The sequence below is a fragment of the Cygnus olor genome, chromosome 9, assembly GCF_009769625.2.
Source record: "Cygnus olor isolate bCygOlo1 chromosome 9, bCygOlo1.pri.v2, whole genome shotgun sequence".
Lineage (NCBI taxonomy): Eukaryota > Metazoa > Chordata > Aves > Anseriformes > Anatidae > Cygnus > Cygnus olor.
In genome coordinates this window covers 26,425,909-26,439,134 of record NC_049177.1, presented here as the reverse complement: position 1 = coordinate 26,439,134, position 13,226 = coordinate 26,425,909, and the positions used below count along the sequence as shown (strand labels likewise).

The following is a 13,226-nucleotide window of genomic DNA, read 5'->3' as shown; positions in this document are numbered from 1 at the left end:
AGAGCCTTGCTAGTCACTAGTCAGCAATATCTGACAGCCTCCCCGCAAACCAGTTGCCAAACACCAGATGACAACTCAATATTTGTGGCACTCCAACCAGGAGGATGTGTTCAGCCTGAAGTCCGTGCTTCCCAGAATTTAGCTTCAGCACAGCTGGATGGGTTCAGACCATGGGTGCCCTGAGCCTGGGAACCCATCTCCAGCAGCAGCCAAGAGGACGTACCTCAGGCCGAGCGTACACTGTTTCCCATTCACCCTCTCGAAGCTCTCAGCCTCCAAAAATATTCAGTGCAGGGCTTTCTGGACCCTCTGCATTTTCCGTGTATTCAGCCGGAGGGCATGTGCTGATACCCCGTTACCTCTAGTGCTCTGAGGATGCAGTTTTGCCCAGCAGACTATGTTACAGCCTTTGGCATGGGTTTAAACCTCAGTGATTCTGTTGAACATGCAGTACCTGCCCTTTCTCAAAGGTCCTGCACCGCGTTTACACCATGGTGATGAGAACAAGAACAGGTTACCGAGCGTGACCGATACCCTCTGCTTCCCTTTCTGCCCGGATGAGGCATTTTCCCAAGGTGGGCAGAGCCTCGCGGTGCTGTGAGTGACTGCCTGGCTGCGACAGCACGGCACGCACTCCTCCGCAGCAGTGTTTGCAGTGCCATTAGCAGAGCCATCATGCCACTCATTAACAGGAGCTTGCAAGTAATATCTGTCTTGCACTGGTGAACTTCAATTCCAAATCTGTCATAAATGTGAATTTAATGAATATGGTATGTTTATCCTGAGCCTAATTTGACATAAATTGGATTTAGTATTTTTGAACTCGTTTACCATGCCACTTCCAATTAGTGCTGCATTTACAGCTACATATAACAAAAACTAATTTCACACAAGCGTCTTTTCTGACCCACTGCCAGGAGAACCCGACAAGCTGTGGGACAGTGAAGAACTGTCCAGGTATTGCCATGCTCCCCTGGTATCTCCAATGCTCCCTTGTTTCTCATGGTCTCAGGTAGGCCCTCCAAAACCTGCTGTGCTGGTCAGGGCCACCCTGCTGCCCAAACCCCGCGGGGCCGCGCACGCTGCCCGGCAGCACGGGCAGAGGGGTTGCTGCAGCCCAGGCAGCCCCAGCAGTCACGTCTGCCACGCTCTGGACTGCAAATGCCTTAAGAAAAGCATTTACTTAGGGTCTAAAATACTACTATGCAAAGTGCCAGGGCTGGTCTGCGGGCATCAGGAGAAGGAGGCTGCATGGGACAGAGCTCTCGGGGTCTTCTTCAGACCTCTGCTGTGGGCAGAGTGGCCTCACACCAAGTTCCTATCCCCCCTGACCACGGGTGCCTGGGAGCAGCTGCCATCCACCTGCTTCAGCTTTGTTTGGAAAGCTGCTCCTTATTGCTGTGCGTCACGGGTGTGCTCAGGAGCTGGCCAACCCAGCCAGTGCCCCTGCAGCACACTCCTCCCCGGAGAGTTCACCCTGCAGCCATTCACACCGAGCATGGATGAGAGCAGCAGCTCTTCTGCATCGCTTGGAGCACCCTTGCGGGTGTGGAACACAGTCAGATGGGAAGAAGAGAGGCTGAAAGTGTTGAAAAAACCACTGGTGACTGGCGGCAACTGGGATGGTCCCAGAGGTCTCCTGGGATGGACTAAGCACCTCTTAAAGGACTGACTTAGATGCTGCTGGCCTCAATCTGCAGCTGGAGAATCTGAAGCACTTCTGTCCCATTCCACCAGCTTGGCCACACATCTCCTCACAGCAGGGTTTCTTTGTGCTGGGGTCTGTTTATTCTGGGCATCTGTTACGACCCTCCTCATCTGGGAAGATGGTCAACATCCTGTGCACGGTGCTGCACTCCCTCCTGAGCTGCCTCATTCCCCCGGCCAACCTGCTGGTGATTGTGGCTGTCTACCAGCTGATGAGGAAGCAACCAGGCACCAGCTACATCTACATCCTCAACCTGGCCACCGCTGACCTGCTGGTGGGTGTGATGTGCATTTCTGAGGCGCTGGACGACATCCTTGATGGGGACTTTGACCGCAGCAAGTCCTTCTGCCTCCTGCGCATCTCCATGAGCATGACGCCGTGCATCGGCTCCATCCTGACCCTGCTCCTCATCTCTCTGGACAGGTACCTGGCGGTGAGGCTGCCGCTCTCCTATCCCACCTTCCCAAAGAAAATGCCTGTGGTCCTTTCCCTCACTGTCCTCTGGATGCTCTCCTTCCTTTTTGGACACTTGCCTTTGATCTTTCCCTCTCTCCAGCAAAGCAACTACACAGGTTACTGCGGGCTCCTCTATGCAGCCAAGAGTGAGTATCTCTACACGATCTGCTTTGGCATCTTTGCTCCGTCCCTGCTGGTGCTGGTGTGCCTGCACGTCTCGGTGGGCAGCATCGCCTACCTGCAGCACAAGCGGCTGCAGCACGCCTGCGCCCAGGCTGGGAGCCTCCGCTCCCGCCTGCGCCACTTCAAGGCGCTGCGGACCGTGCTCATCGTCATCATCGGCTTCAGCCTCTCGTGGGGGCCGTACCTGGTGGGGGGCGCTGTGCAGGCCGCCTGCAGCTCCTGCAACCTGTCTGACCCGCTCAAGGACGCCTTATTCCTGCTGGGCGAGACCAACTCCCTCATCAACCCCCTTGTCTATGCCCTGCACAGCAAAGACATCAGAAGCCACCTCGCGAAGCTGCTCAAATGCAGGGCAAAGGGCCAAGTGAAGCCCCTGGCTTCCAACGTCCGAACCGTGGGGAGCTGGGATGGAGGCTGGCCTGAGGCACCCGGATCATGAGGCATCCATGTCCCGCTGCCTCTGCCCGCACTCCTCCTGTGGTTGTCGGGCCCCTAGCAGAGGGTGACACATGGTGCTGTGCGGGTGTGAAGTGGGGCCTTCCTGGTCCATCAGCTGCTCACGAGCTGCTGCCAGGGGCTGCAGCTTGTGCGTGCCGTCTGGTATCTGCATTAACGGCCCACTGTCCCCCCATCCCAGCACTGCTGAGGCAGTGCCTTGGGATTGCTTTGGGTGAACTGTGGCCTTTTGTCTCCCTCTGCATGGGAGAATCGCTGTCTCATAGCTGCAGCAGGCTGAGCTGCCGTAAGGCGCTCCCTCCAGGGAAGTCCGGACATGCCGGTGGTGCAATGTCCTCAGCAAATGCTGGCTGCGCAGAGAGGTGCCTGGGCAGGCAACCTCTGAGTGAACACCTCTTCCCTGCCTTCCTGTCACAGGCTGTGCCTTAGCTATGCTCTGCTTGTTTTCCTCTTTGTGCCAAATTTATGGGCTGAAATGACTGCTCAGCCTGGGCTGGTTTCTTCTGGGAGATGGAAAAGAAGCCACTCAGGAGCAATGCACCAACCTCAAGCATGGATTTATTGTACCCTGAGCAAAGCCCCTCTTCAAGCCTCACAGACAAGATATACTTCGCCATGGGCTCACAAGCTGGTGCTTCTTGCACCACAGCCTCACTTACATTGAGCAAGCACCTGTCAGGTGGGAGGGCCACAGGAGAGTGGCTGTGCAGAAGGGCTACAGGCTGTCCTCGGCTCCACACCGCAGCGGGTTAAAGCTGCAGGTGGAACCTTGCTGAGCACATGCAAGTGCCACAGCTTCAGGGGCATCTCTGTCTCTTCCCAGGCTTGGCTCATTTTGCCTTCACACCATACATGCTGGTCAGACCTGAGCATTTAGTATCGCCCTAACCGAGCTGCGCAGCTCTTCGCTTAGGTCAGAAGTTGTGCAAAGGTGTAAGATCTTTAAAGTCTGTGTCATAAGGTATGCTGGAGGCTTGATTTTGTCCCATTGCTCGTTGGAAGGAAAGCTTAAGCATCCACGCAGTTTATCGAAGAGTCGCAGGATCCTCACCCTGAGGGCCAGCAGCAGGAGGTCGTCCTCACTCAGCGGGGTGGGCGGACGCAGCCGGCTGGCCGGGCCGACCTGGCAGGAGCGGAGACGAGCGGTGTCAGTGGAGCCGTGGCCATGTGCTGGCTCCGAGGAGTGGGGGCTTGGGGTGAGGCCTCTCGCCAGGAGAGAGACCTGCAGAGCTGGGTGACCCTGGGGCTGCAGGGCAACGCAGGGGGCACCCACCGTGGGGCAAGCGTGATCCGTGGGCAGGAGCTTCCCCGGCTGCCCCACTCCTGCTGCGGGGAGCAGCTGTGTGTAGAGCTGCCTGCGTGCTTGAGAAATACCTGCACTTTGGTTCCCACGTTGAATTTTGCTTGTTGTCCCATGGCGAGGAAGGAAACAGTGATCTTGTCCTGGCCCACAATCCTGACCCCAACGTGCTGGTTCAGGGAGATGAAGATGGGGCTCAGTGGGACGCAGGGTCCTGATGATGTTAAGCTGTTTGGCCACATCCACCTTCTCACCCTGCTGCCTGCCTTGTCCAAATACTGCCCTCCCTGAACATTCATGTTTATCCTAAAAGAGAGGAAAATCAAAGCTCCACACCAAGATGGTGCAGTCTGCAGCCTCCACTGCCCGTATCCCTGACACCCCACAGGGACAGGATCTCAAGTCAGTGCTCTGCAAGCCAAGACACAGCCAGTTTAGGGTTTAAACCCCCCAGAAAACACAATGGGGAGCAGCCTTTCTCTTCAGGGAGGCTCCCAGCACAAGGCCACAAGTTTGGCACCCCAACAGGAGTGACGCTCAGCCACTTCTGGGATGCTCAGCCCCTGGAAACTACCCAGGCTGCAGCCAGGATACAAAAAAAAAAAAAAAAAAAAAAAAAAAAAAACACAAAAACGAGAGGCCAGTAGCACACTGAGTGCTTTCTCCTCCTTACCTAACTGTTTGGAAAACAAACAAACAAACAAAAAAAAAACACAAAAAAACCAACAACAAAACAGCAGCCAGTTTCAGAGTTTTGCATTTCTACACTACTGTGGGCAAATATTTCTCTGGTGTGGGGAGAGGAAATGGGTGGGTTTAATCTTAATTTTGTCCGGAACACCTCTGAGCCAAGGCTTCCTCCCTTCATAGGAAGAATTTCCACGGAACAAGGGGCTGCTGCATTAACTTGGCACACACTTCTGTGTCTCTGAAAGACTGCTTTTTCCCAATAGCATTACGAGTCTGTAAAACACACTTGCCCTCTCTACAGATCGCACCTCCCCTATGCTATATCTGTCTTTTAATTTCTGAGTGCTACTAAAAATACATTTTATGACCTTTGAAATATAAAATGTGCAGTGGACAGAAAAGATGCTATGATTGCCACAAACATACCATACAGATCCGTGTGGGTAATAACAAGTACTTCTGCCATTGGACTTAAATACTGCTTGTATTTCGGCGTTATTGTGCTTGTCTTCCCGTACTATGCAAATAAACCATTTTCTTTCTCGTATAACAATGATTGCCAGATTTCCAGATGGATAGCTGTTGTCAGATAAGGTGTTCACAATGCCTTTGTTTGTGTTTGATCTGTTTTTACATGCTAAATATTTCAGAGCACTACTTTGAAGTATAAAAGTTGCTGTACTACCTGGATTATTGTGTTAAAGGCAGAATGGTGGTGTGCAGCCGGTATTACCTGGGAAAGGGCCAAAGTTTGTTTTCCTACATTAGTTTTCTGTACACTGACAAATAAGTGGTCAGAGTACACTTTTTTGTTGTTTTTTAACCAATAACCTGGGCAGAATTGCTTAGAAGCCTTAACGATACATTCGTGGAGCCTGTAACACATATTATTGAAAGTACAAGCCTTGCAACATGAAACGACCAACTTAACGTGAATGAAGACAGAGAAAGCAGGGGCAGGTCTCACACAGCTTACCAAAAAAAAAAAAAGTAATAACCAGGGGAAAAAAATGGCCCTAGCCCCTGAAACCTGACTTGAATGTATCTGAACAGCAGGTATTTTGTGTCTCATTGGGGCTGGCAGCAAGGCCTCCATCCATGGGACCACAGCTTGGGAGTGGGTCTGAACACCAAGCTGACGTGTCTAAGCTGAGTATTAAACACACAAGTGCCATTCCTTCATCAGAGTTACTGGCTGATCTGGAAATATTTTACACCAAGGGCTATTTAAGCTGCTTCACTACTGCTTTTTTTTGACAGTGGAAGTGGTGGGCCAGGTTATTCTGTGATAAAGCAGGCTAGAACACACTTAAAATTACATTTCCAGCCCTGGACTAGTGCTGGCAGGTAAGCCCCGTAAGGATACAATAACTGTGCTGTTCCATCTGGAAGCATGGTAAGAAATTTCCCTCCATGTTTGTAGTATCTTTCCAACAATTCATTCTTCACTACCTAAGATTGGAAAAGAAACAATAAAATGAATGACAGAAGTCCAGCACACAGCTGCCCCTTTAAAGGCACCAGTGCAGGGCTCCAGTTACTCTGTAGTGTGGGTGCAATCCAGGTGCAGCTCGTCCCATCAAGCAGCAGCTACTTGCCTTTCCGCCCACAATGGTGAAATCGCAGTAGGTGATGCTGTAGGAGATGGGCTCCTCTTTGAGCTTTGCTGCTCTTTCACCAGGTACCAGTGTCCAGCCTGTTGGAGATGGTGGCTCCTGAGAAAGCAGGTAAGAAATCACGCCAGGTTGTCTTGAACCTAAAGAGGGAAGGGAAGGGTTTGTGTGCATCAGGTAGGGCTGGTACCTCTGATGTCAGGGCTGCCTGATGTCTCTGCAGGGAGACAGTAATTTGGTGGAATGCAAATCTCTGGCTGAAATGCTCCATCCTGGGAGTGTCTTGGGGTACTTTTTATCTGACAAGGATTGTCCTAGCTGTTCAGCTACTTCAGAGTCCAATTTTCTACATGTATATGTATGTGTGTGTAAATAATGACATTTTTCAGAGAGCACTCATGACTCCACGCTCTAGAGGACTGAGAATAAGCAACCCTTGGTGACACAGCAACCTTATTGTCTTGACATCTTCTGTGGAAAATATGCCCATATTTGAAATCCAGTTTACCTGTTCTTAGTCAAAAGGGCTTTGCTATTACTCACTAGATCCCAAAAGCTGCTCAGTCACCTGTAGTCTGAGCTAGAAATTCAGTGTTCACTTTATTAGGTAAAACCTTGATCACCTTAACTCTGAGAGTTCCTGCCTTCCAAGGGGTTGGCTTTACAAGCTTATTGCTCTCTAATGTTAATTTCTGCGTATCTTTGTGGAAATCTTCAGGTAGAAGCACTGAAAGTCATAGTAAGGTAGGTCCTCTCTGTGCAATGGCCACGTAACTGTTCTTGCTTTTTTCATGTGAGAGATTAAATTAGATGCTGCTATATTAAATAATGGGATTGCACACTGGACAATGAACTAGCATGTCACTGCATAAATCTTCCTATCTGATTAGAGAGCATTAGAAACAAGCAATTCCACCAAATTCATTGTTGTGATAAATAGATAAATAAATACGTAGATAAATGCAAACTCACATTCGGCTACAGTTGTTGGCTCAGCTGCCAGGAAAGCTAACTGTCTGGCCATTTGTCTCTCCTGCTGCCTGGAAAATCAAAGTCTTTGTGACACACACTTCATATATCCTGTTTTAAATGCTAGCAGTGCTGGATATTGTTGCAGTAGGAATGCAAGTTTCTGAATCTGTTTTTCTCTCCACTACTGTAATTGCAAATAACTATTGGAAACAATAGCATATTATCAATCTAATATCTCAGCAAAGACAAATTTTTCCCATACAGAAATTTCAGTGAATGAATTCTGTAATGGTATCAACTCTATTGATAGCAAAGCTTAACATGTTAATTAATTTTATATGAGGATTTTTATGTAAAAGTAGTGCTGCCCGCTAGATGAACAAGACAGGTGATGTGCAAGAATATTTTCACTATTTTTTCTTGCTTAGCTTCTTATAAACTTGACTATGCCTAACAATGGCTCTGGTTTATGTTCTGTGTATAATATGAGGTAGTCACACCATCAGACTGCAAAGGATCTTTAGGGAAACTAGCAGTTTACTTCCAGGTGTGCTGTATTATTTTCTTCAAGCCTGTGTCATACACTTAGTAGGAAGCCCTAAGTTTATGCAGATATCTAAAGAACTCAGCAGAAGTCAAACTCAGAGTTCTTAAGCCTTCTGCAAACTGGAATCCAAATGCATGTCACGGTTTATGCAGCAAAATAAGGAAATAAAAATTCAAGCATTGTTTTGGCACATGGGGCAAAAGTGAGACCTAAATGTTGTCCCTGCCATAGTTGGTAGGTTATAGTTACATTTTGGGCCCTACCTGTGTCTGGGTATGTTGTATCTATTACGAACAGCAAGCACATGCTTTGCCACCCTCTCATACAAATTAGTAAAAGAAAAGCTAAGAGGGTCTAGATAGAATATAAGTGCATGTTGCCTGATTTTTTTTTTCTTCTTTCATTCCCACATGTTGTAGTTTTATTTTCTTGCTGCTACTTTCCCTCCAGAGTAGCCTATTGTTTCTTGTACAAAACTAATCCTTAGCTCTCTCCATAGCTGCTTCATGGTACCTCTGGTACGCTCTCTCCTTTGACAGGCGTCTTTCAGCTTCAGTGCCATGGGACTTGTGGGGTTTAATAGCAATGGGAACATTCCAAGCACTTTCGCGATTCTTTGTTTCCTTTACAATGAACTCGTAGAGGTCTCGATTCTGCTCACAGCAGAACTTCTGGAAGGCAGAAAAGCAGTGTCACTACAGCAGGACTTTTCACAGTAAACATCGGCTGATCCTTTCCCACCAGCTTACTGATTCATAATCCTGTGACTGTGGGCAAGTGTCCTCAAAGGAAGGAAATGGCTTCAGCAGGCTACCACAGAACTCACACTTTGGAGTGCAATCCTCCTCTACCTAAAGTGGAGGTATGGATGACAGAAGTATAGTATCAGCACACAAATCCTTGTTTTATATTGGGGAAATATAGCTTTGCTCGAAGCGCAACATTTTAAAGCATGTGTGTAAGAACAGTTAAAACATATCTGTGTCTGTGATATCTTGGAACAATTTAAATCAGGCCATTAGGTTCAGGAAACTACTAAAAAGAAAAGCTGGTCTGTAGCAATTAAGAATCTTAGTACTGCTCAAAGAAATTGAATTAATGTAGTGTTTGAGACCCATCCATCCCAAAGAGAGGGAAAGCTTTGGAGCATGCAGAATGCTACAGTTGAGTACTCTGCTGCATTAACCCTTTTAAATGCACTGCTTGTGGTTTTGCAGAGAAAAACCTTCCTGACTGCAGCACTGTTGATCATAGAAGAATCTGTGTGGTATTTCATTAGGAATCACCAGCAGACTTGCCGATTAAACAAGCTGAACATATTTGACCAGATGCAAGTCATAGCTGTTGCACTGATGCACTTTAAGGATGGATGCTAGATATTTTGAAAGACTGATCTGTTTTTTGAAAACACATTTTGAAACTGATGTATAAAAGATGCAGCTGCCAAGAGCACCTGCTAAATGTAGTGTTTAACGCCTCTGCTCACAAAGGCAGCACGCCTGAGCTCAGCACTCTTCAGAGAGACAGCAGTTGTCCCCAACAGTAAGTGGTGAAGGGGTACTTGCTATGGCCGTTTGGCAACCACACTTTATTTACTATACCACATGTTTAGCACTTTTGAATCAATCTTTTTCTGACCATATAATTTTTAAATACTTGGCTTCTCTGGAGCGTGGTTTCTGGAACTGCCACTGACTCACCTCAATCTGCATGCTGTCCCATGATGATTCAGGTCTGTAGGCCAGAATAGTCGGCAGGCCAACAGAGGGGAGCGTCTGTAGTGATTGCTTGAACAGCTTCACAAAATCTTCTTTGAACTTGAAGAGGAAAAAGAAATGGCAATATGGAGTCATATCTTTGTTCAAAGGTAAAAACACTAAGCATAAAATTCATATAAAAAATACAAAACTGGGTGAGTACTTACCTCCAAGTTGCACAAAGTATCTAAACTGCTGAACTTGTCTGGCAGGGCTGCAAGTGATAGCAATAATGAGAATTATTGAACAGCAGTGCTGTGTTCCCAGAGAAAAGATTTCCTAGACTCTCCAATATCTCCTCTCTTCCAGCATGCCACCCTTTTCTCACCAGCTACCTCAGTGGCCTGAGACCTCCTCAACGCACACCTTTCTACTACTTCAGAAAGGCTGCCCGGGAGCTGAGGGTGACCCTTCCTAAATGCCACAAGGACCTGAAATGGGCTTGACCTTAAAAGCAGTCCCACTGAAGTCACGGAGATGGCTTATTGCTTACAGTCAATGACTTGTAGCACTCAACTAATATTGCATTGCACTCTAAAACATTTCCAGTCTCTCTGGTTCTGAGAAGTATGAGTCAGAGAGGCAATTGTTTTTTCTCATCTCCAAGTGCAGCCCATGTTGTGTGAGTGCAAGGAAGAGAGTTTTGGCCTCTGAGGTGGCAGGAAAAATATCTTGTGACCGGGTCTCTGTCACTGTCCTCAGCAGCCCCACATTCACTCCAGGCAGGTGGTGTTACCAACACCCAGCTGCCCCAGGTGTGCATCTTACTGCTGCTCCATGTGCATCACCTGCTGTTTTAATACTGATGTGGTCAGTGTGTGAGCTGCCATTGCTTCCCCTCCAGGCAAATTAAGCAGTTTCCTTGTTCTTTTAATCACGATTTTCAGTTCCCTTTGCTGGTACACAATTTGTCTTGTCCATTTAAGTAAGCTCATTCTGGCTGAACGTTTTCTGGAAAGCAGATAAAGAAGTCCTGGGTAGGCTGAAATACCAAATGCATTTCTAAGTCCTTCTCTTTGAAAATATGACAAAATCCAAGTGTGTAGTTGGAAAGGACGGGGTAAGAATCACAGCAGCCTCAGGTCAATTCCCAGGTCTGCGATGGAAGCTGCTGCTTGGTGACGTGTCTGGAAGTGAATGCACTAGTGCAGGAGGAAAAGCAGAAAACAATGCTACAGGAGTCACATATACTTTTAAAAGACTGAATGATGTGGCTGATGGCTTGCTTGAACTTTTTTTTTTTAAATTGCAGTTCAAAGATATATGTAGTTATCATCCTCTGCAATCATGCTGTATCACAGAGTGTAACCACTCACAAACCCCACCCAAGAAGTGACTTCAGGAGGGCAAAACGCAGCAGCAGCACTGTGCAGCCTGGGCATAGCCCTGCGTGTGCTGCAGTGCTGAGGGCTTGCCAGGAAGCCGAGTACCTGGCCACAGTGCTGGAGGATGTTCCCCGTCCTTAACCTGCCTTCTGTATCATCTCTATCTGCTGCTGCTATATTCAAACACAGGTAGATGATTTACTGCTGGCACAAGTTTTTTTCTTTTTTTCTGTACTTTGACCACGACATTGACAGTCATGCTGCGAAGATGTGAACCTCCACCTAAAGTAAAAAGTCTGTAACACTTTTCCCCCGCAAAGACATTCACAGTGACCTTCCAAATGCTCTCCAAGGGTTAGCAGAGAGCATTCTTTTTTTGTGGTAGGCTGTGCATGCCCCCTTTCTATTGGGATGGATCTGCACACAGCTTTCTCCACTACTTCCAGGTGGTGTGCTGTGTTTTACAACCCAGGTTGCTATTCCTGCTCCTGGAGGCACAGGAGACGTTCCCCTGCAGAGGACTGGATGCCATCCTGCACAATGTTCTCTAGGTGATCCTGCTCAGCAGGGGGTTGGACTAGACGATCTTCAGAGGTCCCTTCCAACCTCATCCATTCTGTGACTGCCTGGCATTGAAAATGAAGCACAAAGGATGCTCGATGGGGTGCTCAAAAGGGATAGTTTTAGTTTCTACCTAATCTTAACATATTGTCTGCTGAAGTACAACCTGCTTCACCCAGTAAGTGAAGGGGCTGGTTACTGAGTCACACGTATGGATGACTCAGCTGAGCAGGAGGAGAAAAAAGGTTGATGTATTTTCAGCTAAGAGGCTTTGAAGTACCTCCCGAAAGAATACAATGAGCTATTCCTGCCATCTGCTGAGCACTTCCACACCCACTGGCTGGCGCAGAATTCCTGCACACGCTGTGGAGGCCCAGAGGTTCAGCCGGAAGCAGTTCTGCAGTGGTTCGTGAGGGGACTGCTGGGGCTGCCCCTGGGCTAGTGCTGGTGTGCGGAAAGTTCTTGAGGAAATAGCAGCATCCTCTACAGCAGGCATTTGGGCACCAGGCAGCCTCTGTGAAAGAATGCAGGTGAACAACCTGCTTCTTGAGAAAAGCTGTTGCTTACGTGATTTTTCGTAGGCATGTTCGTAAAGCCAGCTAGCTTCTGTTTGCATGGACACTGAAATTCCTGGTGGCTTCTGCACACTTGTGGGATTGGCAATGCCTGATGTTTCCATCTCCCTTAAATTAAGACAGAAACCTGCGTATTAGTCCTATGCAATGACTTCAAAGCAGTTGCCTTTGAAGAATAAACTAATAAACAAAACTTCTCCAAATGTATGTAACCAGAAATTAGAACGGTTTAGACATAGGAAGTGGGGCTTGACCCTGGCTTTTCTGCTGTTGGCTAAGGACACCTCAAGTGTCTGGTCTAAAGGCTGCAAATGTGCCCCGAGTTAGGCTGTGGAAGGCTGGTACACGGCCTCATGGTGCCCATGACCCCGCTCTCTCTCCCACAGTGCCTGGGATGCCCTGGCTGGGCTTTCGCTGCCCTGGCATCCCCAAGCTGCCTCACCACCGCTGCCCCGTCTCGCCCAGGTGTCACCAAGTGCCCGGCTCGGTGGCTGTGCGTGTCACAGCACCGGTGTCGCTCATCTCGGCACTCCCTGCAGATGACGATACCGGCTTCCTCTGTGCGCCCCTCACGCGAGCAGGGCTGTGGGGCTGGCCCTCAGCCAGCAGCGCGGGGTGAGGCTGACCCTGTGCCGTACCGCTCGGCCCTGGCCATGGCGGACTCTGGTCTCAGTGCAGTCTCCATGGCGACGCGGCGGGCGCAGGGGCTGCTGGGCTGCCCCGCCTGGGGCCGTGTGCCCTGGGGACAGTGCCAGCAGCGTGAGGCGAGCCCAGCAGGGAGCGGTGCCCACAGCCACCGGTGCCACCCTGGTGCTGTGGTGTGGCCATCTGGCGTGAAGGCAGGCTGGGGCCGCGGGGGCCTGGGCATGGTGGGGCTGCGGCTGCCTGTGTGAGGGGAGCCGGACCAGGGCTCACAAAACTTGGTGTTGCTGGGGCATTGGGGTGGGCGCTCAGCCGCACTGGGGTGCTGTGTGGGTGGCACAGCTCTGTGCTGTGTTTGCTATGGGCCGTCTGCCACAGGCGGTGTTAGACCCAGGCTTGAGCTTTGACCCACAGCAGCGTGGATGTGCTCTGCTGTTTGGA

At 49.2% G+C, this 13,226-nt stretch overlaps 2 protein-coding genes across 4 annotated transcripts; one reads left to right on the top strand and one right to left on the bottom strand.

Annotated features, from left to right (window-relative positions):
• Positions 1-1,357: 1,357 nt before the first annotated feature.
• LOC121074622 (glucose-dependent insulinotropic receptor-like) lies at positions 1,358-3,252 on the top strand. The gene has a single exon (XM_040566959.1). It carries the CDS (start codon positions 1,827-1,829, stop codon positions 2,784-2,786), a length of 960 nt encoding a protein of 319 aa, XP_040422893.1. The 5' UTR covers positions 1,358-1,826; the 3' UTR covers positions 2,787-3,252.
• An 89-nt stretch (positions 3,253-3,341) lies between these two features.
• Positions 3,342-12,831, bottom strand: ERICH6 (glutamate rich 6). Of its 3 annotated transcripts, none has more exons than XM_040566955.1 (12): positions 12,581-12,831; positions 12,136-12,251; positions 9,850-9,896; positions 9,626-9,742; positions 8,675-8,776; positions 8,439-8,596; positions 7,379-7,446; positions 6,335-6,549; positions 6,160-6,245; positions 5,220-5,372; positions 4,178-4,409; positions 3,342-3,926 (listed from the first exon to the last, which is right to left on the bottom strand). In XM_040566955.1, exons 2-12 carry the CDS (start codon positions 12,245-12,247, stop codon positions 3,663-3,665), a joined length of 1,554 nt encoding a protein of 517 aa, XP_040422889.1. In that variant the 5' UTR covers positions 12,248-12,251; positions 12,581-12,831; the 3' UTR covers positions 3,342-3,662. The 3 variants fall into 3 exon arrangements, with proteins under 3 accessions (XP_040422889.1, XP_040422891.1, XP_040422890.1); XM_040566957.1 differs by having other exon boundaries at positions 6,392-6,549; XM_040566956.1 differs by having other exon boundaries at positions 12,693-12,831.
• Positions 12,832-13,226: the final 395 nt, after the last annotated feature.

Excerpts from the sequence above, each read along its gene's own strand:
- LOC121074622 (XM_040566959.1), top strand. The coding sequence starts at position 1,827 with ATGGTCAACATCCTGTGCACGGTGCTGCACTCCCTCCTGAGCTGCCTC.
- ERICH6 (XM_040566955.1), bottom strand. The coding sequence starts at position 12,247 with ATGGAAACATCAGGCATTGCCAATCCCACAAGTGTGCAGAAGCCACCA. Across the intron at positions 8,597-8,674 it reads AGTCACAGGATTATGAATCA|AAGTTCTGCTGTGAGCAGAA; the intron begins GTAAGCTGGTGG and ends TCTGCCTTCCAG. Across the intron at positions 6,550-7,378 it reads GCCAACAACTGTAGCCGAAT|GTTCAAGACAACCTGGCGTG; the intron begins GTGAGTTTGCAT and ends TTCCCTCTTTAG.